This window comes from Myodes glareolus, chromosome 6 (assembly GCF_982192425.1).
Source record: "Myodes glareolus chromosome 6, mMyoGla1.1, whole genome shotgun sequence".
Lineage (NCBI taxonomy): Eukaryota > Metazoa > Chordata > Mammalia > Rodentia > Cricetidae > Myodes > Myodes glareolus.
The window spans coordinates 16,049,350-16,076,447 of record NC_142031.1 but is presented as its reverse complement, the minus strand read 5'-3'; the positions used below and the strand labels follow the sequence as shown (position 1 = coordinate 16,076,447).

Sequence of the window (27,098 nt, the reverse complement as noted above, 5' to 3'; positions counted from 1 at the left end):
AAACAGATTGCTAACCTGTTCTTTCAGCCTCCTTGAGTCTCATTTAAACTGTGTCTCCCCACCCAGTGACATCTCAGAACTCCAGCATCCCTGTGCCTGCACCAGGTGAGCTCTAGGAGTCTCATTTCAGTTAGCTAACTGGCACCCTTTGAGACACAGTCTCATGTAGTCTAAGCTGCTCTCAAACTTACTAAGGAACAGAGGCTGACCTTGAATCCGACTCCCCTGCCTCCTCCACCCACCAGGTGCTGGGATTAGGGGTGTGCACCCATATGCTCCCGGAAAGCGTCTCATTTTCTATTTCAAAGAAAGTCAGAGGGATTCAGACTACCCAGAGGTTCGAACCCACCCAGCTGCAGAAGCCGGATGCTGCCCTCTCTAGCCAGGGTGAGTCCCAGGTAGTACAGGGCTGTGCTTCTCTTCCTCTAGAAGAAACATGAGCTCCAGGTCTGGTTTGAAGAAAGCCAAGGTTTAAGAAAATGAACTCAGATAAAACATGAAAGTCTAAAAAGGCTCTCACCTGTTTCCACCTCCATCCCTGAGGGCATGCAGGTGCTGAGGAGATTCACAAAGGTTTAGGCAATCCTACCCCAGCCCTATCTGAGGAAATGCTGGGGGTGTTTTCTAGCTTTGCAAATGGGTTTATTTAATATCTACAGAGCAGATTTATAGAGTTAATTTGGCTTCTACTCGAGTAAAAGGTCTCTGGAGGGTGATAATGACAGTTCGGTTCCAGAAATCGAAGGAAAAGTCAATACAGCGCTGGCCTGGAGCTGGGGGAGCTCCCAGGCCCAGAGCCAACTTCACAAGTGCCAGCTCAGCCATCCTGGGAGCTTGCCAAGCTGGGGTCAGAGTCCCTCTCTAAGTCCTTGGGTTAAGTCCTGGGGTGCTGCCCAGCCCAATGGAACACAGAAGAAGAAAGGTCCAAGACCTTGGGACGTGCATCAGGAATACAGCAGAGGGGGCCTCCACTGTGGGAGGAACCCCCAGAGCAGAGCCCACACGGGGCATTAGCAGAGGAAGTTGGGGTAAAACTGATAATCAGGATTGTAGTTCCAGAGGTTTCTCCGCAAGCAGTAGACCAGCGTCCGATCACAATCACAAAGCCTCGTCGAACAGTAGGACCCGTATTCTACAAAACAGACACCAAGTGCCGAGTAAGCACAGGAAAATTGTGCCCCACCAATACTGACTTGTTCAAAGTCATATCAGAGGGTGTCTTCTAGTCTGCATAGACCCCCCAATCTTTGTCCTGCTCTGAGGGATCCCATAGTGGGTGGAGGAGGAATCTGCTCCAGGGTGAGACAGAATCTGATGGCAGAGCTGTGGCTCCTGAGTTAGGGAGATGTGTAATCTGATGGAGGAGGCTCGGCTCCTGAACTAGAGGGCCAAGATCTCGAGGTTTCCACTCAGGGAGTACCTGGTCTGGTGGAACAGACGCATGTCCTTTGGGTGGAGTGCCTAACTTGAGGGTGGAGACAGTTTCTGTGGGAGACATTAAATAGAGATGCACCTGGGGCCTGGCTGTGAACTCAGGGCCCTGGCACGAGCCCCTCCTGCTGCACACTGGCAAACCTTTGGGCTTCAGTTACACATGGGAAATAAGGGAGGTGAAACCTACTCTGTCCAGGAAGAGGAAATCTGCAAGCCCATAGCACCTAGTAAAGAATGGGTCTAAACCGGGCCCACCCTTCCCCAGAAACCTAGAAAGACTGCAACAGCCTGGCCCCTCATCCTCACTCTGCCTCACAAGATACAAGCTGGCCCATCTCTTGGGCAGCATGACACCCTGTCTGAATGGGAAGCCCCCCTTACCGCAGGTGACCAGTCCCCCTGTGACTCTGTAGTCATAGGACTGAAACCGGATGTCACAGCCTTTCTTCTCCAGTTCCCCATAACAGCGGTCATGCGCCCAACAGCACCTGTCAAAGTGAGAGATGGGGACGCTGAGTGGACAGGCACCCCTCTGACCTCTGTACCTGGGAGAGATTCCAAGATGAGAGAAAGTTCATGTCAAATCTAAACGAAATCAGAGCCAGAGGTGCTTGAGGGGTGGGGAGACACACGATGATGTGGTGCTTGGCTGTTTAAGTTCTCTCTGAAGGACTTTCTAACCTCCCGCCCCTACGAGAGGGTCTCTCCTTGTCCTGCATGCACCCCAAGCTTTATGCAGCTTGCCTGAGAAAGTTGGGCTTTCTCTAAGCCCGTGACAGTTCAGGCAAGATGCTCTACATAGAAGGCTTGCCTAGTAACAGCACCTCCACCAATGAGCCAATGCTAGCACTTGCCTCTGGCCTCCACGACCAATGAGCTTGGCATCCAAGCAGCTTATGTAAAAGCTCTGGTTCTCCTGCTAATTAAAACTTCCCCTTATCTCACCCTCCTTGAATAGGCCCATGGTGTCTACGGCATGCATATTTTCCTTACAGTGCACCCTGTTCCCAAATCAATAGTCATTCTTTGGAGATTCTCTCTGAATGTTATTTAGCCTGACATCCCGAGTAGGTGTGAAACTACAACCATATCCTCCTGGCAGAAGCTGTGGCAGTGAGTGTGAACTGGCAGGGATGGTGTCACCCACTAGAACTGCCACTGATCAGAAGTCCACGGGCCCGCTTCTGCCTCCTGGTGGCTAGGTGGAGTGTAGGTGTGACGGTTTGAATGAAAATGGCCCCCATAGGCTCACAGGGACTGGCACTATCAGGAGGTGTGTTCTTGTTAGCATAGGTATGGCCTTGTTGGAGGAAGTTTCAAATGCTCAAGTTGGGCCCAGTGTCACTCCCCGCCTGGCCCTTGCTAATGCAGATGTAGATCTCTCAGCCACCTCTCCAGTGCCATGTCTGCCTGCCTGCTGCCATGCTCCCCATCAAGACAATACTGGACTAAACCTCTGAACTGCAAATCCAAATTAAATACTTTCCTTTATTAGAGTTGCCGTGGTCATAGTGTCTCTTTACAGCAACAGAACTCTAAGACAGAAGTCGGTACCAGGGACTGTGGTACTGCCCTGATAGGCTGGGCCATGCTTTTGTCTGGAGGAATGTGCAACACTTTGGGACTTGGCACTAGAAAAGTGACTGAACACTTTAAGCGAGGCTTAATGGGCCATACTAGTGGCTAATGGAAGACAGTGGTGCTGAGGGTGATTTGAATGGGGGAGGGGTTTATTGCAGTGTAAGAGGGTTCAGAGCAGAACATCAATATGCGGCCTAGAGACTGCTCTTGTGATACAGAATATGACTGCTTCCTGCCCTTGTTCAAAAAATATCTGCCTGAAGCTAAACTGAATAGCTATGAATTACCAGCTTTGGCAGTAATTTGGCAGAAAAGAGGTCTTTCCAAAACGACTTAATATTGATTGTGTTGCTTGGTTATTACTGGCCAGTCTTATGCAGGTTGCAAGCTGAGTAAGGAAAAATTGGGGGGAAAAAGTACAGTTTGAGGTGAAAGGGGGAACCAGAAAGTATAATGGAGCTAAGTCCTGTATTCAAGGAGATAAAGAGGTTAAAGAAAAGTCTGCTGCTAGATGGAATACAGAGGGTGGTGACCTCAGAGAAAGACCCCACCCAGCTAAGCTTCCAATTTGTATGAAGGAATTAAAGCAAAGTTTAAGGCCAGGTGTGGTGGCACACACCTTTAATCTGAACACTGGGGAGGTAGGAGTAGGTAGATTGTAGAGGTCAAGGCCAGCCTGGTTTCAGAACAGCCAGGCATAGGCAGTGAAGGAGACCATCAACACCAGAAAACTGGTGTTTGAACAAGGGGCCCATGTTCCAGCCCCAGCAAGCAGAACCTGGCAGCTTCAGCCACGTGGTTCTGGCTTTCGAGTGAAGGATACAAGAAAGGAGCTGTGCAGTCTCCCTCCCGACTAAGGAAGGCCACTGAGGCCAGGTTTATGTCAGCGGTGCCCCTGCAAGGAGGCCTGGAGGTGCCATTGTGTGAAGCTGTGAAGGTGAAGCCTGGATTGCCTTGGAGACCCCATGACGTTGGAGATGCCAGAGCCGTGGGAATGGTGACACTCCCCTATCAAAAGGTAGAATCCAGATCTTTCCTCTCTCTTTTCAAGTTGACACACAGTAACTAGGCATATTGATGGGCACAATGGGGTACTATACATCCCATTAAAACTGTTCATCTTGGGATACTATACATCCCATTAGAACTGTTCATCTTGACTGTCAGCTTGACCGGATTAGTAGCTGTCTAGATGATTATAGAATCTTGAATGTGTCTATGAGGGATTCTCTAGTGATTCGATCATGGAGGCTAACGAGTGGCTTCATCCACTGATGGATTCAGAATACGATGGCATTATTAGGATGAAGCCAAAGGTGGAAGCAAGACCTAGTTAAATGAAGCGGGCCACTGGAAGTGTGTCTCTGGTGATGATAACCTTGCCCTGTCATCTTTCTGTATCCTTCACTCTGCTTCCTGCTCACCATGAAGGGGCTCCGGTGGCAGATATTCCACCATCATATCCTGCCTCAAAACAGGCCCAGAAACACGGCCCCAAGTGGCCATGAGCTGAATGCTTTGAAACTGTGTGCCAGAATAGCTGATTATGTTCTTCAGTTGTTCTGACAGTTATTTCATCACTGTGTGTGTGTGTGTGTGTGTGTGTGTGTGTGTGAGAGAGAGAGAGAGAGAGAGAGAGAGAGAGAGAAGTAATTAAAGTACCCATGACACTGCATAGCCATCATAGCGATGCAAATCACTTACCCATCACCTCAAACACACATTTCTTTGTGGCGAGACCATCCAAGATCTCTCTTGGGCTGCTCATCTCCTGAGCTGCTCACTGCCCATTGACTGCAGTCATAGAACATCGATGCTTATTCCTCCTCTGTTGGATCTGTGCAATCATTGGCTAGCCTAGGTCTCCTCCTGATGCATCTGTGCAATCATTGGCTAGAATAGGTCTCCTCCCAATGCATCTGTGCAATCATTGGCTAGCCTAGGTCTCCTCCCAATGCATCTGTGCACTCATTGGCTAGCCTAGGTCTCCTCCCGATGCATCTGTGCACTCATTGGCTAGCCTAGGTCTCCTCCCGATGCATCTGTGCAATCATTGGCTACCCTAGGTCTCTCCTCTCTTGAGCATTTGTGGTTGGACCAATTAAGAGGGCCACATAAGCAATACCGTGGAGCGTCAGAGGCCTAGGACAAAAAAATACTATCTTGTACTGTTGTTGTTGAGACAGGGTCTTGACAGGCAACTGGGACTGATCTAGAACTTGCTCTATAGCTCACATCAGCTTCAAACTCTTGCTCTTACTGCCTCTACCTCTCCAGAACTGGGATTGCAGGCTCACACTCCTTCACCTTGTAGTTTGGGAATGTTTGTTCATAACCTCCCAAGAGTCTACCATGCTGTTAGAAAGTCAAGAAAACCCTGCAAAGAACTCATAGAAAGGGCCCGAGATTCCACCTATCAGACAGCAACAACCCAAGTCACAGCCATGATCCACCTGTGGTGTAGATCAACCAGCCCCAGCCAAGTTTTGCAAAAGGAAACTGAACAGATAGGAGCCATTCTGCCGTGGCCTCCCCAGACATCAGGTCCATGGGCAAAGTAAACAATCGTGTTTGCATTAAGCCAACACGTAAGGATCATTTGTTATATTGCAATAAACCAAGTGACAAATTAAGCCATTGAGATATTGGGACTCTTGGGAGTTACATGGCATATCTTTAAAAGCGGTTTAATTCCTCTGAGTCTTAGTTCTCCTTATTTTAAAGATTTATTTTAGAAGCCAGGTGTAGGGGTGCACTTCTTTAATTCCAGCACTAGGGAGGCAGAGGCAGACAGATCTTTGTGAGTTCAAAGCCAGCCTGGTCTACAGGGTGAGTTCCAGAGCTACATAGTGAGACCCTATCTCGAAAAAGTTAAATTTAAAAAAATATATATTTTAGTTTCAGGTGTGTGTGTGTGTGTGTGTGTGTGTGTGTGCATGCACATGTGAGCACTGGTGGCCAAAGAGGCCTGAGATATCAGGTCCCCAGCAGCTGGAGTTACAGGTGGTTGGGAGCTGACTAACATGGGTGCTGAGAACTGAACTCGGGTCCCCTGCAAGAGAAGTGTGCACTCTTAAGCACTGAGCCATCTCTCTGGTCTTGAGCCTCAGTGGTAGACTAGACACAGAATCAAAGGGGGTAATGAGAGCAGAGCCCAGGGCATTAAAGGTGGTAATGTCAACTCACCAACCAGTATTATCCTTGGGCATCCCTTTGCCGCCAAAGCCACAGTAGCAGCCATAGAAGCCAAAGTCCAATATTGGATCCATCCCAGTCACTTCGTCGATCATGGACCTCAATTCTATGAAGCCTCCGGGCACTGCAGGCACACCTGCAAAACAGCCCAAGCCTCCAGGTGACACTGGGCATGCTGCAGCAACCCCACTTGGGGGCCGGGGATGTGACTCAGTTGACAAAGGGCTCGCCTAGCATGCGTGAAGACCTAGTTTTGACCACCAGCACTTTGCAAACTGGGTGTGGAGCAGGCCTTTTCCTAGCACTCACGAGGTGGATGCAGGAGATCCAGAAGTTCACGGTCATCCTTGACTACGTAGAGAGTTCAAGGCCAGCCTGGGTTACATGAGATACTTTCTTTAAAAAAAAAAAAATCAAAAATCGAATTTAGAAGCAGAGTTTGGAGCCAGCTCCCTTGCGTCACAAATTGGGAAACTAAGACTCCTATAAGTCTAGAAGGAAGGATGTTGCCTAGGGTTTTCAATGTAAGGAGCCAGGGGCTCCTTTCCTGCCTTGGGTCTCAAGTTCCTCCTAGGATCTCCAGATAGCTGGAAAGGCATCAAAGAGCAGAGTTGCCCATCAGGGACTTGTATGAGGGGCTAGGGAGCTACAATGAAGCCTAAAGTCAGATGCATTGTACCAGGCCCTCAGACCTTAGCATGACTGACTCCATGAGGGAAGTACCACTTGGGCCATAAAAAGCAGCACATAGACAGCACCACCTGCCAAAATGAAAGCAACAGCCTAATTCATTAAAGTTCAAACTGGGAAAGTTTCTAATTGTACTAACCTTGCTTTTTACCTTCTGTTGGTTCCGCTTCGGGCTAACTGTTCTTGTTAACTGAAGTCGGTCAAGCCAGGATATGGTTTTTTGTACTTAAAAGCACACCCGGGGAAAAGTTCAAGGCTACACTGTGAATATCCAGTGTGGCTGCCAGCCCCACTAGTAGACGTTCTATTGACTTAAACCCAGGTCCAAGTAGTCTTCTCTGAGGGCTGCCCTGCAACTTTTCAGAACCTTCCAGATGGGGTAGTATGCAGAAATACTGAACAGAGAATGACTCCAGAATCATCAACTGGAGTCTGTCTGTCTGTCTGTCTATCTATCTATCTATCTATCTATCTACCTATCTATCTGTCATCGACCTAGCCATTGAACCTAATGCACCACTGTGCTGCAAGCGCCCTGCTGCTGAGCTGGCCCCCAGCCCGGGGCTGGGATATTTCTGAAGGATTTTGTGCTCTACTTTATTCTCGTTGTTTGTCCTTATTCTATTTTTATACTTCGGGGGGATATCTGCCTCCCACATTTACAAGCTCCACGTCTTCATGTTCATAGCCGTCACACCCTGACCTACAGTATCCAAATCCTGCCACAGCACCATGTCCACCAGTGCAAACGCAGGGGCCCAGGGAGATCAAGGCCTTTGCTGATATCTTTGTTTGCCCCGTCAGCACAGAGCTGAGGCTCAGACGTAGGTCTCTGAGCCTCAAAGGCTGCTGGTCACCTTTCTTTCCTCTACCCATCACTCCCAAGGCTGGGGGAGGAGGACATCCAGAGATCAAGGAGCCAACACTTACTGCAGACCAGGAACCAAGCCAGTATGAGGAGGCCCTTCATCTCTTGGGTTCTGGAAAACAAAACACATCCCATGGTGTCTTTTAAATCATCGCTGCTGAGGCCTGTTCGGTCCACACCCAACTCCAAATTAGGTCTGGGTGTTCCCTCCTTCATTGGGTAATCCACAGACAGCTCCAGCCGGAAAAGACAGGCAAAGCCTACAGGCCTTGATCCTCCGAATTCCCTGGAGACAGAAGGCCATTACTGACTCTAGCAGAAAGTGGGGATGACAAGTACCCCCTACGTTTGTGCCCTGGCAGATGTGTAAGTGGATATGGCTGGCACAAGATTAAGGGCAGGAACTGGCAGGCCCTAGGTCCAGCTAAGGATCAGTGTGGCGGGCTGTTGGTGAGGTGGCTCAGTGGGTAAAGGTGCCTACTACAAGCCTGGTGACTTGAGTTTGACCCCTGGGTCCTCCGTGGTAGGAGAGAACTGATTCCCACAAGTTGTCCTTTGATCTCCAGGAGCACACCTTTATACATACACACCGTGTACCAAACAGAATGTAAATAAAGGGAAGAGGAGCTGGGGCGCTGAGGGAGGAGAGAGCTGGAGCATTGAGAGAGGAGGGAACTGAAGCACTGAGGGAGGAGGGAGCTAAAGCGCTGAAAGAGGAGGGAGCGCTGAGGGAGGAGGGAGCTGGAGTACTGCGGGCAGAGGGAGCTGGAGCACTGAGGGCAGAGGGAGCTGGAGCATTGCGGGAGGAGGGAACTGAAGCATTGAGGGATGAGGGAGCTGGAGCACTAAGGGAGGAGGGAGCTGGAGCATTATGAGAGGAGGGAACTGGAACTTAAGGGAGGAGGGAGCTGGAGCACTAAGGGCAGACGGAGCTGGAACGCTGAGGGAGGTGTGATGGAGGAGGGTTATCTGTCTATTGTGTTATTTTCATTGGTCAATAAAGAGACTGCCTTGGCCCCTTGATAGGACAGAAAATTAGGTAGGCGGAGTAAACAGAACAAAATGCTGGGAAGAGGGCTATGAGCCAGACGCCATGGAGCCAGCCACCAGGTCAGACATGCTGAATCTTTTCCGGTAAGCCACTACCTCGTGGTGCTACCACGAGATTATTAGAAATGGGTTAATATCAAGATATGAGAGTTAGTCAGTAACTAACTCTCTAGAGATAATGGGTCAGGCAGTGTTTAAATGAATATAACTTGTGTGTTATTATTTCTGGGGCTAAGCTAGCTGTGCGGGAGCCGGGCAGGATGAAAAGCAGGCCTGCCCGCAGCTCCTTTCTACAGAGGTGGGCACTGGAGCACTGAGGGAGGTGTGAGCTGGAGCGCTGAGGGAGGAGGGAACTGACACTTGTATCTTGCTCCTGAAGTTCATGGGACTAATGTCTCTGAGCTCCCTGATGGTTATTTGAGGGCTGTAGCTGTTGGTTTGGGCACTATTGCCACACTGAGAATGGTGGCTGGCCAGATAGTTGCTCTGGAATGGAGTCCAGGACCCATAGTGAGTCCTGGCCTTTGGGGGCTTCACTATGGCTTTGTGGCCCCAAGGCACACTGCAGGTCTCTGACAGTCTACAGGTGTCACTGTTCCCATGGGAACAATGGGGCTCAGAAACTGCCCAGAATCTGCCAGAGGTCACTCAGCGAATGGAGTGGAATCAGAATGTGAACCCGGGTCTGGCCCCTCTCTACACTGTGCCAGCCCTCCTCCAGAGGTAATGTCTCTCAGTCCTGGCATTCTGTCTTCCTTGAAACTCATCCTCTAGGACTCTGCCTTAGTGTCTGTCTTTAACAAAAACACAGTTCCCGGCTGGAAGTTTGCTGGCAGTCCTGGCCAATAGGCCGAGGAAAGGTTTCCAAGGTGGCCTCTAGAAGGTTCCTCTGCCAGAAGCTGTCTGCTCTTCTCCACTCCCAGAATCCCTGACCCCTGAGTGTGCACAGCTTTCCAGCTGGTCTGTGGCCAGCTAGGACTTCCTTTCAGATGCCACACTGTCTCCAAGCCCCCCAAGGGGCCGGTGCTCTCTGCCCAGGTCCCTGGAACCCCGCAAAGGCCTGGTCTCCAAACACAGCATTTTAGACTCCTGGGACTTCTGGCTACTGAGCTGGCCTTTGTCCAGCAGCACCTCTGAGTTCCAAGAACATTCCTGAGAGTGCTGTCCCCACACAGCCTGTGCTCTGAGGCCTCCAGGCACCCAGATCCCCAGATCAAACCACCCGAGACACAAGTTCCCACAGTCATCCCCTCTGCTGCTTTCCTGAGGTTGTTCTGAAGTAAAGACGCCAGAGGCTACACACTGGGCATCTCCAATGTGCCAGACACTGTTCATATCACTCCCAAGCCAGCCATGGCCCTGACAGGGTACCTACAGACAAGCCGCTGTTTCTCCCCTTCAGTGGGATTTGTCCGATGAGAGGATGAATGGATAACAGTTGTTGATTTGACAGATTCAGGAACTGTGAGGCTCTGGCAAGGGGCTGGGGAGATGGATCCATGAGTTAAAGCCTTGTTGGGCAAGTATAGGGATGTGTGTGGCTCTAGCACCCACCTAAGGCAAGCTGGGTGTTTGCATCTGCCTCTACCCTAGTGCTGTGGGGCTCAGCCCTGGGATTGGCTGACTTATTCCAGATTCTCCAGATTCACTGAGTAAGTGACCCTGTCTCAAGGGAGTAAGGGGGCAGGGTGATAGAGCAGGTCACCCAGTAGTGCTCTCAGACCTCTGTGCTCACATATAGAATGTGCACACACGCGCGTGTGCGCGCACACACACACACACACACACGAGGGGGGAGGGGAGGGGAAGGAGGCAAGAGAGGGGGAGGGAAAGAGAGGGAGGGAGGGAGAAAGGGAGAGAAAGGGAGGGAGACAGGGAGAAAAGGAGAGAAGGAGGAAGGGAGAGAGGGAGGGTGGGAGAGGGGAAGAGAAAGAGAAAGAGAGAGACAGACAGAGAGAGAGAGAGACAGAGACAGAGACAGAGAGAGAGACAGAGAGAGAGAGACCTTGCATGGGTGAAACAGTTACCCAAAGATTTAGCCCAATCTGGTGAATCCCTCCTACTGACTCTTCACTTCTCTGAGTTACCAGGTGGTTAACTCTGTTTTTCTTTTCCTGATTTCTTTTAGTCTTAACTTCTTTCCCTCCCCTCCACTCCCCTCCCCTCCTCCTCCTCCTTCTTCTCCTTCTCCATCTCCTTCTCCTTCTCCTTCTTCTTCTTCTCCTTCTTCTTCTTCTCTCTCTCTCCCTCTCTCCCCGCCTCTCCCTCTTTTTTTTTTTCTTTTGTAGGGGTGTCCTGAAGTCCAAACTGACTTTGAACTACATAGCCAAGGCTGACTTTGAATTTTTGATCCCCTTCCCCCCACCCCTCGACTGCAGGCACGCACCAACCACTGGTCAGCTTATATGGTGCTGGGCGGCACCCAGGGCTTCATGCATGCTGGGCAAGCACTCTGCCAACTGAGCTACATTCCCGGCCCATGTATTTTCTTTCATAAAGCCTTGACATCTCAAGGATCTTAATGAATAGAAGGTGCCCATGTAGGCTAGCCAATTCCTACACAGCTAGCACCCGGCTCTCCTGTGGGCATGCTTTTCACATGCCAGTCAAGCAAGTCAAAACCTTCAGCCCCAGCTCCCACACACTTAACTCTCACAGGCCAGTCCAATCAATGTTAGCCCAATGGACCCTCGAGAGAAGCCCAGAGCTGCCCAAGCGAATCTCACTAGCCAACCCATTCTGCTCCCTCTCTTGCCCTTCAGACTCGCTCATGCCAGTGACAACCCCACCCAGTGACCCTTGGCTCTGTAGCCCTCTTCTCCTGTGTAGGGAAGACTCTTAAATAATCATTGTCTTTCTGACCTGCTCTCCTCACCCGGGACTCTACAGAGCTCCTTGGGCTGCACCATTGCTGTGTGGATAAGGGAGTTCCTACAAAAGAATTGCAAAAAAAAAAAAAAAAAAAAAAAAAAAAAAAAAAGACACGTTGGGGAGAGGAGCTGGCAGTAGGGCCTGGAGACAGCTGTCCAGCTGACCATCGGTAGAGCCCAGGGCAGCCCCGAGACAAGGCTGTGGCTTGTCTGTTTTTATCTGATAATCACAGGGGCACTGGCTGATAATTTCAGAGTGGAGTAGGGCTGCAATACTGAAAGGTGGGAAGGCCAAGGCAGACGTAAAGGAACACAGAGGAGAATGTGGAAACCAGGGAGCTGCCAAGGTCATGTGAGGAACAGGCCCTTCAAGGCCACATGAGGGAGCCCCTTAAGCCCCAGACCCCCACTCCTATCTCCTGCCTGGAAAAGAATACCATGGTCCAGTTAGCTTTGAGATGACGGCAGCACCCTGTGCTGCCTCTGCTCCCCCACAGAGGGGCAGGCCCCACTCACCCCTACTGGGAAGCCCCAAGAATGATAGCCTCACCTGAGGGCCCCTCTCTGTCCTCAGTTCCAGAGAATGGGCAGCAGCTGGGCCTGCTTGGTTTTAAGCCGGACTTGACGCCTCCCACAAGCTGCCTGGGCCACCTCCAAGTTTCCTGGGAACTCAAAGAGGCCCACTTCAAAACCCCCTGTTGCTCTTCCCTCTAGATTCTTGCTGCAGGCCTCAGGGCTGGGTAGCTTTCAGGAGAGATCTCTGAAGGGACTGGCTTGAGCTGACCTGGGTCCAAGGCTGTATTTCCCACCAGAGAGGGAGCCCTGGATCCCCACCCAGACGCACTTCCTCTGCGACAGTAGGCCTTTGTGGAATGATCCAGTCTCTGGTTCCTTGTGGTTTTCCAGCCACAACTTCTATTAGAAGCAAAATAGAAGCAACAACTTCTATTTTGTTCTGTCTTCTTCGGCCTCAGTTCAGAGCCAGGTCAACTCTGTCTTCCTTCTCTCCTTCAGCCTCAACATTCTCTGGAGCCTGTAAAGCCCCTCCCCCCACTCTGGGGACACTGCAAGATGCCACTTCCTTAGTCTAGATGGTACCACTGTTGACATCTGACTCACTCCCTATGGAATTCTTACACCAGCTTGTCCCCAGTAGCTATTTAGTAGCTGTGTGACCCTGGGCAAGTAACGAAACCTCTCTGTTTCTTCAGATGAAACACTAAACACAATGACGCCCCCCATAAGCCAGTTCTGGACTGTTGGGGAATATTATTTTCAGGTGTGCTGCTTTTGTTTATGCTGCATTTTTTTTAACTCTGTGGAGCTGTGATTATTTGCCTGTCTAAAACACCTGATGGTCTAAGAAAGCGCTGAATATCCGAGAGCAAGGCAGGGGCAAGGGTAGGCGGGGCTGGCAGACAGAGAGAATAAGTAGAAGGAGAAATGAGGATGAGGAGGAGCAACACGACAGCGAGGGGAGGTGGACATCAGGGGCCAGCCGGCCAGTCACCCAGTCACCCAACCAGCCATGGAGTAAGAAAGAAAGTCAGGCATACAGAAGTAAGGAAAGGAAAAATCCCAGAGGCAAAAGGTAGGCAGGATAATTTAAGTAAAAAACATTCAAGAAACAAGGCAAGCTAAGGCTGGGCACTCATGAAAAAGAATAAACCTCCACGTGTGTGATGGGGGACTGGGGGGCTGAGTGGTGGATCCTTTAAAAAAACCAAAAGAGTAAAGCATCACACAACACTGAACAAACTATTAAGTAATGTCACACAGAAGAGCATGTGGCTCAGTGGGTAATGTCACAGCTTCTACATCTTGGGTTCAAATCTAAACGTGGTCACTGACTGAAAACATCGTCTCAGGTAGTTTGCCTGCTTGGAGAAGCAGCCCTGAGCCTTAAAGGAATCAGTGCACATCTTAACACTGGTCACAATGGTCAAGGCCAAACGCTGCTAGCAAATGAATGATGGAGTGTTCTAGAAACAGTACAGCGTGCACTAGTGTGAATCCAGAAAGCTCTCTCCATCCATCATCATCACGGCCATTATCACCTCCTCCTTCTCCTTCCGCTCCTCAGTGCAGCTAAACTGGCTAGCCGTCAAGCCCCAGAGATACCTAGGACAATCAGTGTATGCCACCATGCCTGGCTTTATTTTAATGCTAGGGATCAAAGTTGGAGCCTCATTTACTTATTTACTTGTGTGACAAGCACTCTGCTGCCTGAGCTATCTCCACAGCCCTCCTGACTCTCTACCCTGCCCCCCTCCTATCTCTCTCTCTCTCTCTCTCTCTCTCTCTCTCTCTCTCTCTCCCTCTCTCTCTTTTTTGCAGGAGCAACAGCAAGCAATACTCATGACCACTTCTCTCCCTAGGGCCTAACCACAGGAACTTCTACATAGCCCTGGGAACTCAACTCCATAAAAAAATACTTGTCTACTGTCTGCCAGACACCGAAGGGGGTTCAGTGCTGAAGGAGACAGAGCCCCTGCCCTCTGGAGGAAAGAGACCATTAGCAAAGGCACATGTTTGGTAGTGGCATGCGCTGCAGCCAGCACCATCTATTCTGCGTTCTCTTCCTCCTCCTTGACCGAGTGTCTTCTCCCTGGGGAAGGCTGGGTGGGGATGCGTGGCCATGGGACATGCAGAGATCAGTGAACAGCTCGCAGGAGTTGGTTCTCTCCTACCAGGTGGGCTCAGAGACAGAAGTCACAGAAGCAGGCTTGGCAGCAAGGCTTTACCTGCTAAGCCAACTTGCCAGCCCCTCAAATCACTTTCTCTGTCACAAACACCTGCTGGCCTCGCCATTCGATATGGGACAAAACGGTCTAAGTAACAGAAGACAAGGACATACGGATGCGTGCTCTTACATGTAACACTTATAACAATGCAAAGGCAGAACACTGTTAATAAATGAGTGATGGAATGTTCTAGAAATAGGACATGGTGTGCCTGTGTAAATCGTGTGTGTGTGTGTGTGTGTGTGTATGTGTGTGTGTGTGTATGTGTACGCGTGTGTAGCAGAGTACTATCTGGCCTGTAGGAATCTCTATGTTTGGTCCGTAACTCCAATGGTTCTGGTGGCATGCATCTGTAATTCCAGCATCCGGGAGGTGTAGGCAAAGAGGGCCATTCCCAGCTACATAGCAAGTTCAAGGCCAGCCCAAGATATTGAAACCGTATCTCCAAACCAAAAAAAGTGCCACCTCCCTTTGCCTCTGATGGCCTTCTCTAGCTTTTATTTTTCTCTAAACATCCCATTTCTGGGGAGACACCTCCATGTCCCCTGATCTTCACCCTCCCTGGCCTGGATTCTGCACTGCTGCAAGCCTGGCACCCTGTACCTGAGGTTCACTCCAGGGGAGCCCAGGGCATTTCACCTCCTCCAGGCTCTCCCTCTGCTGGCACAAGCCACTCGGAGTCAGCCCCCTGTCTAGATCCTTCTCTGATCCTGCTACCCTACCCTAACACCCCAGACACGGGCAGACGCCCCACCACACATACACACCCTGACTCGCTCTCAGGAGTGTCTCTCCACTCACCATCAGCGCTCAGGGACTTGCTCTTAGTCCTGAACGGGTGTCTAGGTGACAGGTGTCTAGGTGGGTGTGAGGGCTAGGCTGAGTCCAGTAGGAGTTTTGACTTAGCAAGATAGGCTTAATGACCAAAGGACAGGGTATGGGAATGAGAGGACACAGTGCCAGTCAGGGGACCCAAGTTTCCAGTCACACGCCCCGATTCCAATCCGCGCGTTGTCACCCTCGCAGGGTATTTAACTGCTCCGAAGTATAGTTCTCTCACACAAACTATAGCGAAGCTATGGCTGTCTTTAGCGCTGGCAAAGCAAGCCTGATGAGATGGGTTGGGCTCTTGAGGCCAGAATTCCTGTGTGATCCTGTCTGCTCAGTCACAAGAACGGCTTGTCACACTAAAAGGGTCCCCAGGAAATCCCCATGGGTTGAACCAGGCATCTCTTAACATATTATCTCTCTGGAGTTTTCTGGATCTAAGAGCAGCAGGCCTAAGTTGCTTAAGTCAGTGCGCAGTGGCGTACGTAAGGGGTACCCACTCCAGGGGAAGAGGAGACACTGTATGGAAACCCGCAGGGTGAGGTGGTCAGTTGGCAGAGCTTTCCTACCCTGCCTGCAGCCCTGAGTTCAGACCCCAGCACTGTAAACCAGGCCTAGTGGCACACGCTGACATTCCCAGAACCTGAGATGGAACCAGAAAGACCAAAGTTCAAGGTCGCCCTCAGCCACAAGTTCTAGTTCACTAAGAATACATGAAACCCTGTTTCTAAGGGCATGAACCGGGTGGAGGGCATTGACATTGAAGGGTGTCTGGGGTAAAAGGAATGGACTATGTCAGACCCACAGGCACCTTCAGGGAACTGAAAATAGCTGTGGAAGAGCTGGCATTTATGAATAACTGCAAGGGAAGAAATTGCTCTTTAAAACCTCCCAGGCTCTGTAGCAAACACATTCCAGAGTGAACCACCCCCTGCCACCAGCACAAGGTCCCTGAACTGTGTGTGACCTTGGACAAGTTGTTCAACGACCCCACATCTCAGTTTACCATTAGGAGTAATGGGGGGCAGGGAATCTTCCCCATTCTGAGATGCCCTAAACCAGGTGTTTAGGCACACAGGATGGTGTTGATAAATGTTGCCTATTTTCAGTGTGTGTGTGTGTGTGGACAGGGGGACACTCCAGGTTCACTAATCACAGAAAATGATAAATGTCTTTACTAGCAAGTAGGGATCCCGGAAGAGCTTTGGGGAGGACAGGTCTAGCATGTAGCTACGGTGTCACAGGGACATAGGAGACCAGGCAGAGTTCAGTCTGATGTCTTTTGTTGTAGAAGGCCTTGATCGAGTCCCTAGGAAGAGACTCTGGTTGTCCCAGGCTTGAAACACACAAGGGGAGGGGGTAACCCAGCTCAGCCATCACAGGGGTGACACCACCCCCAAGCCAGTTTCCATGATATCACCTGCAAAGGGCACCTTGAACAAGGTGGCAGAAGGACAAACCCATGGGAATCCAGTAGGCCAGAGACCACCCCTGGAAGGCAGGAGGAACCACAGAGCCCAGCCTTGGGCTGAACAGACTTCCGGAAGAGCAGGGGACATCTGGGTCACAGGACATAGGTAGAGGAAGTGGCTGACTGGCCTTGTGAAGGTGGCTCAGGGAACCATTGTCTTCAAATCTCTGAAGGACTGAGGACATCAAGAAGATCACAGATATAACATGGGGCTCAGATGGACGAACCAACACCAGCTTCCCAGCTTTATGGAGTTGAAGTTGGCCTTAGGCCAAGACATCTCATGTGTCCTGGGAAGAGAATGAGCTGTCATGGGAGACTCTCTTGTCCCTAGTGTTCTGGGATATTTGCACACTGTGTGAAGATGTATTGATGTGGTTGGTGTAATGAAAAGTTGAATGACCAATAGTTAGGCGGGAGGTAAAGGTGGGACTTCCAGGCGGAGAGAGAACTCTGGAAAGAAGGAAGGCAGAGTTGGGAGCCAGACATGGAGAGAAAGAAGGAGGCACAAAATGGAAGTTGTAACATGAGGAGGCCGGGCCTGCTTGTTTAGATTTTCTATCCTGCCCAGCCCCCAGCTGTTTAGTCCCAGAGAAAAATCACACTGAGATCTCTGTAAGTTATAAAGCTGATTGGCCCTTTAGGTCAGGCTACTTATTAGCTAATCTCTCATCTTGATCAACCCATTTTACTGATCTATTTTAGCCATGTGGCTCAGTACCTTTTTCAGTGGGGCAGCTCACATCCTGCTGTTTCGGTGATCTGGGCAGGAGTGGAGGAATCAACTTCCTCCTCCCCAGAATTCTCCTGCTCTCCTTGCATCATTTCCACTTCCTGTCTGGTTTTCCCACCTACACCTCCTGCCTGGCCAATCAGTGTTTATTTAAAACATGATTGACAGAATACAGACAATTCTTCCTCACCAGGAAGTGAGCTAACACCAAGTGGCAGAACATAGATTAATATATCTGGGTTAATTGACATTATAAGAGCTAGTTGAGACAAACCTATGCTAAAGGCCAAGTTTTCATAATTAATAATAAGTCTCCATGTCATTACTGGGGAGCTGGCAATCCCATAAAAGATAGTCGGACAAGAAAGTTTGCTACACTATAGGACACTTTCTATCTGCCACTGGTCAGGAAAAGCAACAAGGAGCAGGATGTAGGGAGGGATAGAACAAGTGGGACACTCCCCAGTGCTCTATCAAATCAATCATTGCAACACCTCCATGCTACTCCGTAAAGCTGTCCATCAAAGACCCAGAAGTGTGGCTCAGCACTTATCTATATAAAGCCCCTTCTCCAGCACTGCCTTAATGAGATGTGGTAGTGAGCACTGTCAGGAAGCTCCACCCAGCCTTGCTCCTCTCATTCCAGACACTGCCCTTGAGAAAGTCCAGCTCCTCCCCCTGAGATGCACAAGACCATACCTTTAGGCTATTAAAGAGGCTGACTCCCAACCGGCCAGGTGGTTCTCCCTTGTGGCTTTCTTCTCTCTCCACCTCCGCCCCCACCACCTGAGAGTTGCTTTACTCATTAAACCTGGACTTTTAAATCTTTTTTTTTAAACTTATGCAATGTTCTACCTGCATATATGGCTACAGGCCAGAAGAGGGCACTACATCTCATTATAGATGATCGTGAACCACCATATGGTTTCTGGGAATTGAACTTGGGACCGCTGGAAGAGCAGCCAGTGCTCTTAACCTCTGAGCCATCTCAATAACCTGTGGGCTTTTAAATCCTAATTCGAATTAAGAGAGACTTAATATTGGGGTACAGAAACCTTCCACACACCTATGATCCCAGCACTTGGGATGTGGAGGCAGGAGGATATAATGTTTAAGTTGATTGGCCAATATACCTCAAGTTGAAGACCAGCCTGGGTTATAGGGTACAATGTCTCAAACAAACAAACAAACAAAAGGTGTGGGGGGGGATAAAGTAAAAACATTTTCGTATTTTTGTTATTGCTTGTTTGCTTTGCTTTTGGCATTTGGTGTTTCTTGTTTTGGTTTTTGCTTTTGTGGTCCAGGCTGGCCTACACACTATATATCTCAGGCTGGCAATCCTACTGTCTGAGGCTCCTGAGCATTGGGAACACTAACTTGTGCCACACAACACAGTATTAGTATATTTTATTGAAATTATTATTATTTTATTTTAAATATATGGGTGTTTGCCTGCACATATAGCATGGATAGTGCCCACTGAGACCATTAACCAAGTGTCCAGTCTCCTGGAACTGGAATTGCAAAGGCTGTGAGTCACCATGTGGGCACTGGGAACAAAACCCAGGTCCTCTAGAAGAGCAGCCAGTGCTTTTAACCACTGAGCTGAAGAAAAATTCTGTACCTGTCAGTCAGTCAGCAACCATATGACCTGGAGGGGTCTATTGGAAGCATCATTCCCTCTGTACTCTGGAGCCCTCCCCACTTTTTCTTCAGGCCAGAGTCCTGTTCAGTGACATGGCAAAGAATGACAAAACCCACGAAGTGGGAGCCAGACTGGGCATCATGTACCCACCATGTCTGCGGTTGCACCAGTGGGGCGACTGGGTTGTTCCAGAACCTTCACGTGTTTTCTACTCAGATTTCTTCACAGAATGCCCTCTAGAGTACTCAGCAGTCATAGTGCTCTTGGTTTGTTAAACTCTGGGACTCATCTTAAATGCCACCCCTTCCAGGATGTGTGAGAGCCAATGCTACATCGTAAGTTTTAATATCTACTCCATAGAGATCCATGAAACAAAAATGTCTCTGCTCTGCCAGCCCCTTGCCCAAGGACAGACGTTCATGAAATGCTGGAGGCTGTGGTTTTTTATGGGTGATAACAAGCCACGTGATTTCACTCCCCAAGTGTCAAGTTCTGCAGGAAGGGGTGCTGGGACAATGTCATGTCAAAGAAGCATGTAATGGTTTCAAGTTAAGAAAGCAAGGTTGCTGAACTTAGGGAGGTAATCTGAGAAGCCAACTGTTCATCCCACCGGTCTAGAATAAGAACACTACCACAATTTAAATCAAATTTTAAGGAAACTTTAATTACATATTATCCAGAACTTGACTTTCACAGACAACCACACATCTGTCTTCTTTATTGTATGAAGAATTTGATAGGATGAAATCTTGGAGCTGGTGGAAACAGTGGCTCCCCCTGGGCTGGAGCCCAGCGTCGGCCTGGCAGCCAGTCTTACAGACACACACGGCTAGCCCTCCCTCTCCGGTGGTTCATGGCATGTCACAGTCGGGTGACAGTCGCAGCTACCGCTCAGTCACTGGTTCCAGTCCACCTCTGTAGCCGTCCTGGGGAGGAATGTGTAGCCATTCATACCCTTCCCTTTGGTTATCAGACTGCTGAGGCAATGGATCCCAAGCTTCTGCTCTTGACTGTCCTAGATGGCACCTAGGGTCCTGGATCCCTGAACCTGAGTTACACACATCTCCAGTCCAGACCATTCATCTCTACCTTTTCCAAGCAGCATGTGGTCCCCAGGGGAGGGGCTGTGGCCAAGCTTATCCAGACCCGGCAGCCCCACATCACGTTTAGAAAGCAATCTCTTTCCTTGGGAAGGGCAGGGTGAAGAGTCCTTCAGAATGCCTGCAACCCCTAGAATGACACGACCTTCCCTGGGCCCCTGCTCTTCTGTAGCTTGAATAATAGAAACCAGAGACAGATATTGGGGTTCACATTAAAGATCAGAAAAGCAAAGCAGTCAGCCACTGGCTCTTACCTCTACCTCAGACCAAAATGGGCGATCCTGCCTCCACCAGTCCTAAGACTGAGACCGAGCTAAGACCTGTCTCCTCCCATTTTATATTCCTCTCTAGTGTTGGAATAAAAGGCGTGTGTCACCAGTGCCTGGGCTGTATGGCTAACTAGTGTTGTTGCTGGGATTAAAGGTGGGTGCCACCGCTGACTGGTATGGCCGCTTTGCATTCAGATCTGCAGGTAAGCTTTATTCATTAAAAATTATTATTATTAAAAGTAATAAACCATCATACGCTTCTGATATTCCCTCTTGGCTGCCCAAGACCATCCTTCCACCTCTCCCACCCCCATGAGAGCACACAGCATGTCCTGCCTCCATTTTTTTCTTTTTCCACTTCTCATTCTTTCTTTTTGCCTCTCTCCCCTCAACCCCTCTTCACCTGTTCCGCTCTTAGCTGCCTTCTATCCTCTTGTTCTTATCTTTGTAGATACAACATGCTCGTCCCTCAATAGCTCCTTAGTAAGCACTTGGACACAGCTCTGAAGGAAACAAGCATGGGCTATCTTAAGAATACTCCATGCAGGGAGAAGTGCGGAGATTCTGGGGAAGAAATCTGCCTGGGAGCTGGAGCGACAGGTAAGCCAGGTCTCCCTTTGGTGGAAAACTTTCTTAGAGTTCACCTTACCCTGAACTACAAAGACCCAACTCTGAGCCCTCTGGGCACCCTGAAACTGTGAAGGCTAAAATTTTAAGTTTAAATTGCTGTGCTTAAGAGAGCTATAAAACAAAAATGCCTCCAATCTGTAGCCCCCACCCACCACGCTTGCCCAAAGGCAGATATTCCTGGAATGCTGGGGCTGTTGCTTATGGATGATAATGAGCCACGTGTTTTCCCTTCTATAAACAAGGTTGGTTGCCCCAATTGCAGAGGATGTGCTTGATCACAAGTAGGTGGTGGCACATAGGCAGGAAGTACGTCGTGATGTATGCTTGGCCCTGATTGGACGAAGGCAAGACGTATGTATTCTTGTGAATTTTTGCCTTTATAAGTACCTGACCGATGTAGCTTGCAGCCATTCTCTGGGAATCTCAACTATGGACCTGGGTAGTATCCATGATCCTGGTCAGTAACTTAAGAAAGCTTGGTTCAAATTTGACCCAAAACTGTGGAAGCGAGCGATCTTATTCTCACCCGGTGAGATTAATAGAACCTATTTGTGCTGTGATGCCCACTCCAACAAAATCCCTAGAGACAGAAATTGTGTCTTGTTTTGACATTCATGCCTCGTGTGGGGCAAATCCTTTCATCTATAGGGTAGAGACAATTGTGTTGCTAAATCAAATGTTTTGTCTGACACCACCTCTGTAAAGTTTGCCTCAAAGACTTCTCTCTAAATAGTGAACTGAAGCTTGACTTGACACACAAATAAAACCTACTTACAAAAATAGTCACCCACACAACAAGTAATGGAACCCCCTAGACGCTCACCAATAGAAGAGTGGCAGGTGTGCACAATGGAGAATTATTCGGCAATAAACGACATTACATCATCTGCAGGGAAACTGACAGAATTGGAGATGATCATGTTAAGGGAAGTGGCAGGGACACAAAGACAAATGCCATGCTTCCTCTTGTGTGTGGAATCTGTCTCTCCATCCATCTACTCGTCTGTCTATCAGTACCTCATCTGTAATGATCCATACTACATGAAAGGACGAGGGAAGGGTTGAGATACAGGACCAGTAGGGGAGGAAGAGAGAGAAGAATGGCTAATAGTGGTGAGTGAGCAGAGGGTGTAATGCGCAGGCCTAAAAACGTCATAGTGAGGGCAGCAAGATGGCTCGGTGGGTGAAGGGGCTTGCAGCTAAACCTGACAACCTGAGTTCAATCCCAAGGACCCACATGTGTGGAGGGCCACAACCACATTCTCCATTGCTTCAAGGGACAAAGGTAGAGATTGACCTCTGTGAACTCAAGGTGTGGTAGTACACGCCTTTGGTCCCAATGCCTGGGAGGCAGAGACAGGCAGATCTCTGTGAGTTCAAGGTGTTGTAACACATGCCTTTAATCCCAGCACATGTGCTTGGTAACTTTCTACTGTTGCGTCCCTGCCTACTTCTGAGGCATCATCTGGGATAATGGGCAGCAGACCAATTCAAGAGTGACACGTCAGAAGCGAGGACTGTTTCCTTTATAAGGGCTGGGTTCCCTCATTCTTGGTCTCTGCCATGTAAGCTTATGCTCTCCCTCTCAAGACACATTAAAGCTTTGCTGCAGAAGGATCCTAAGTGTCCCGCGTCGTTCTTGCTGGCGAGACGGTAGCGCGGGACACACATGGTGGAAGGAGAGAACTAGGTCTCACACATTATTTTCTCTCTCTGTCTCTCTGTCTCTCTGTCTCTCTGTCTCTCTCTCTCTCTCTCTCTCTCTCTCACACACACACACACACACACACACACACATACACAAACACTGGCTTGTGCAAGTCTCCACAATCCCAGAAAAGAAATAAATATGCATGATGAAATCCATCACTTTACACAATGAACACATGATAGTGAAAAAGTTAGCATATTCTCAATGTAAGAAGCCAAAACACACTGCCTATGTGAATATTTAGACTGGAGGTTTAAGTATTTTGTTTGTTTGTTTTGTTTTTAATAACACAGTCCTTGGGCCTTCACAAGCTCCCTAATGTTCAGATCAGGCACTCACAACCCAGTGAATTCTACCCAGTCAGGCTGACTCCCTCTCTTTCCACACCACTTCCTTTCCTCTGGCTATAAATACAGCCTGCCCTTGTCAGGGTGGGGCATCCTGAACCACTCTTGCTCTGGAGTGTTGCCTGACTCGAATCACCACCACAGTGAAGGCCTATGGCAAGTTGCTAACAAGGCTTGTCACGTTCCCCTGCAGCAGTACGGTTGTTGCAGATCTGAGCGCAGAGAGGCTCCTTCTAGTCACAAAGCACTTAATCTCTGGGTTGAACCCAAATGCCCCAATGTCAAGGCTGAATACCGTCCAGAGCGGGGCACTCAGAGAAGGGAGGATGCAGAAGGGAAAAGAAAGAGCTCCTGTAAGATCCAGCCAGCAATGGTGTGGCACACTTCTCCGGATTGCCTGGTTTGTGCCCTAGGTGAATGGCACACAGAAGGTAAGGGAGTGTTAACTAAGGTGGATGAACCCTTCCCCAAAGGGAAATGTTTTCTTCTGATTTGGATTAAGAAGAAATCCAGGGTGCTGAGGAGATGGTTTGTCCATAGAAGCGTGTAAGCATATAGACCTGAGCTTGCTCCCCAGAACCCATGTAAAGGAAACGAAATGAAAGAATGCAAACAAAACACAGACACAGCGTTTGTGCCTGTCATCCCAGCACAGAGGAGGCAAGGAGCTTACAAAATGGCCAGTGTATTCAGTCAGTGAGCTCCAGGATCAGAAAATGAATTGGAGATGTGATTGAGTCAGACACCTGAGTTAAACCTCTGACCTCCACATGCATACAATGCATATGCATGCATGCTTGTACAAATATATGTACATACATGCCCACACAAACATGTTCATACATCTGAGAAAGCTGGACAAGCCTTCAGGTGAACGTCAGCGTGAGCCATAACCCACCCTGCCCATAACCCTTTCTGCCCTGGCTTTGTTCATTTTAGGAATGACCATCTGAGTACCCTTACTTTAGACATGACCTGCCTCAGGAACTGCCCCAGCCCTGGTCTGATAAAGATGCGTGTAAGGGATCCTGAAGCCCTAGGAGCTTCCTCTGGCAGAAGCAGTATCCACCCCTCCCCTGGCCCCCTCTGGTTTCTCTCTCTCCAGTCCATTGCCTCCCACTCCTTGAGGCCCCTCTCTCCCCATAACTGACCTCTTTGGCCTGGTCTCAGCTCCTGCTCCGAGGGCTGTTCCCATGAGCAGTCTTAGTAATCAGAATCCCCAAGTTTATGGCCTGCAGCCCAAGCATTAGGCCCCCAAGCTGCGAAATAGGATGGACAGACTCGGACGCTGTCTGTGGGAGCACACAGTGAACACTGGCCTGCAGTCACCCTGTTCAGCCCCCAACAGCCTTCAGGGTGGCAGAAAGTCCAACAAAAGAAGAGACTGGCACAGCCCTGGCTCTTCTGCCCCAGGGCCCTGGGCAGTCACCCAGCACATCCCAGCAGGGAGGGGAGTGGTCCAGTCCCAGGTTATCCAAGTCACAGCCTTCTTCTTGTCACAAGCATGTGCTCTTCCCTGCAGTCCTGACTGACCCCCATGGAGCCTGCATTGAAACTTAATTACCTGAGAGGCTGCTAAGAGCCTTGACTGTCTGAGGCCCCAGGTGCCTTGGTCTTGTCCTGGCCCAGAGGGTGGACACAGATCCTGCCGTTGGGATGGCTCCTGGGACAGTGGAGAACTAGGTGCTGCTAAAGCTTCTGAAGAGGCCAGAGTGTCTCTGGATATTGGGGTTAGACCTGTAGATCCCTGGCAGAGAAGCACAGTTTCAGTTTCGATTACTCCAAAAATGCTTTTCTGAATAACAAGGGAAAATTTCTGTCTGGTTGGGGCTCAGATTCACAGGTTCAGGGAAAGTCATGACCCCTGGGGATGTCGAAGTCCAATCCTGGACAGTGTACAGAAGCAGGCATGCCACCAACATCAACAAAGTGAGTGACAGATGAGCTAAGAGCAACAGAGGAAGCAGACATTACTCCTTACCCTGCCAAATCAACAACCAAGGAAAAAAGAGGAAGGCCCTCCATGGCCTCTGCATCAGCTCCTGCCTCCAGGCTCCCACTTCATGCTCTGGCTTCCCTAATGATACCTGTGTAATCTGTGAGTCAAATAAACCCTTTCCTTCTCGAATTGCTTTTGGTCAGAGTTACATCACACCACCGGAGAGACAAAATGACAATAACATATTGTTATTCTTTTATAAAGATATGGTGGTAGGGGACCGGTCCCTTGAGGGATAGTGGTCCCACCAGGAGCATTGGCGGGTCACGGGAGTCCTCAGTGGGTTCCCTTAGCGGGTGGGAGACTGTGGAGAGTGAGAGACAGATATGTCTTGCAGAGAGAAAGTTTGAGTGTAGAGTTTATTTAGTGGGTTAGGGAGGGGAAGGGAAGGGGAGAAGAGGAGAAAGAAGTTACCTCTACAGAAGAGGAAGGGGAAGATAGAGAGCCCACTGGAGAGGAGGGGGGATCTGCTAACCTTGGTGCAAGGGGGTTTGGGAGTGGGCAGAGCTTGTCTCTTAAAGGCACAGAGTACCCAGGTGACAGGGAAGGTCAACAGAATAATAACCCATGTGCACTAAACTCTGTCACATTCCTGTATGCAAAGGCAGAGACAAATCCAGATACAGTGCTAGTGGGAGCTTTGATTTCCCCGCTCCCATTGATGTATCCATCGATCCTTCAGGAAAAAGGAAACACCTAAGACACTCCAGACTTAACCTGACAAAGTTATCAATGCAATCTCCGACAAAATTCCACCAAGATAGACAACAAAATCCAGAACTTCATGTGGAATCAACAAAGTCCTAAACTGTCAAGGGCAGCAGGACCTTCTTAGCATATTAGACTACAGACTGTGGGACTCCAACATCACGGACACTCTCCACATTCCAGAAAGGACTCCACATTCCAGAAAGGAATAAAGGCCTGAGAAAGTGAAAGAGGCTGTCCAGCTGGTGTAATGATTTGGATTTAAATGTCCCTGAAAAGCCCTAATGATGAAACCCTGGTGTCCAGCCTTGACATATTGTGAAATGATGGAAATTTAGCAAGATAGTGGACATCAGGGAAATCCCTGGGGCTATGTCGGGAAAGGGCTATCCGAATCCTTGATTCCTTGATCTCTCTCTCTCTCTCTCTCTCTCTCTCTCTCTCTCGACCATTTCTAATCTCTCACCTTTCTTCCTGGGGATAGCAGCCTAGCTCGGGCAGAGCACAGCCTGTTGTCTGCAGCCACAGAAACACAAACATCATCATCTTAACCGAGTGGTTCCACGCGGCTGCCTGCAGCCCGGGCAGTTCCTTTCCCCTCTGTGACTTCCTCTCAAGTAAAACCATGTTCCTGTCTACACCATAGAAAAGAACTTCAGGATAGTGTAGAGGTCAAGTTCATTAAAAGGCGTTTTTGACCTAGATTTGAAACTCAAGTACCCACCCAAAGGAACAGTGAGACACCCCCAAGTATGGGTAGAGGCTCCTCGAAGGAGAGTCGCTCCGTGTCTGGGCAATAGCTGCACATGTAACCCCTCGGCTTTCTAATTCCCATCACTAGGAGAAAATAGTTCACAGCAAGTTGAAAGGTTAAACATTTCTGTAGTTGACATTTCATTTGTACTTTAATAAATAAAGCTTGCCTGAAGATCAGAGAGTAAAACAGTCATACTGATCAGCAATACAAACTAGACAGTGGTGGCAAGCACCTTTAATCCCAGCAGAAACCCTAGGTAGCTATTGACGCTGGGTGGTGGGGTGGTTCATGCCTTTAATCCCAGTACTAGAGAGGATTACAGAATGGGAAGAATAGGTCTCAGTCTGAGGATTCCTGGAGGCAGGATTGCCATGATCTACAGTAGAGGTAAGAGCCAGTGGCAGGCTGCTTTGCTTTTCTGATCTTCAGGTTGAACCACAATATCTGTCTCTGCATTTCTATTATTTG

General features: G+C 49.3%; 1 protein-coding gene and 1 long non-coding RNA gene across 9 annotated transcripts; one reads left to right on the top strand and one right to left on the bottom strand.

The window, feature by feature from the left end:
- Positions 1-620: 620 nt before the first annotated feature.
- Positions 621-24,922, bottom strand: LOC148121659 (phospholipase A2 group V-like). 8 transcript variants are annotated; one of them, XM_087906983.1, is made up of 8 exons: positions 24,731-24,922; positions 12,239-12,350; positions 7,831-7,880; positions 6,520-6,606; positions 6,202-6,346; positions 1,816-1,922; positions 1,421-1,485; positions 621-1,132 (listed from the first exon to the last, which is right to left on the bottom strand). In XM_087906983.1, exons 5-8 carry the CDS (start codon positions 6,303-6,305, stop codon positions 875-877), a joined length of 534 nt encoding a protein of 177 aa, XP_087763109.1. In that variant the 5' UTR covers positions 6,306-6,346; positions 6,520-6,606; positions 7,831-7,880; positions 12,239-12,350; positions 24,731-24,922; the 3' UTR covers positions 621-874. The 8 variants fall into 8 exon arrangements, with proteins under 8 accessions (XP_087763109.1, XP_087763103.1, XP_087763108.1 ...); XM_087906977.1 differs by lacking the exons at positions 6,520-6,606; positions 12,239-12,350 and adding an exon at positions 15,830-15,903; XM_087906982.1 differs by lacking the exon at positions 12,239-12,350.
- LOC146894105 (uncharacterized) lies at positions 8,726-25,279 on the top strand. The gene is made up of 4 exons (XR_015738043.1): positions 8,726-8,902; positions 20,561-20,681; positions 20,930-21,078; positions 25,002-25,279. It is a non-coding gene; the product is annotated as an uncharacterized LOC146894105 (long non-coding RNA).
- Positions 25,280-27,098: the final 1,819 nt, after the last annotated feature.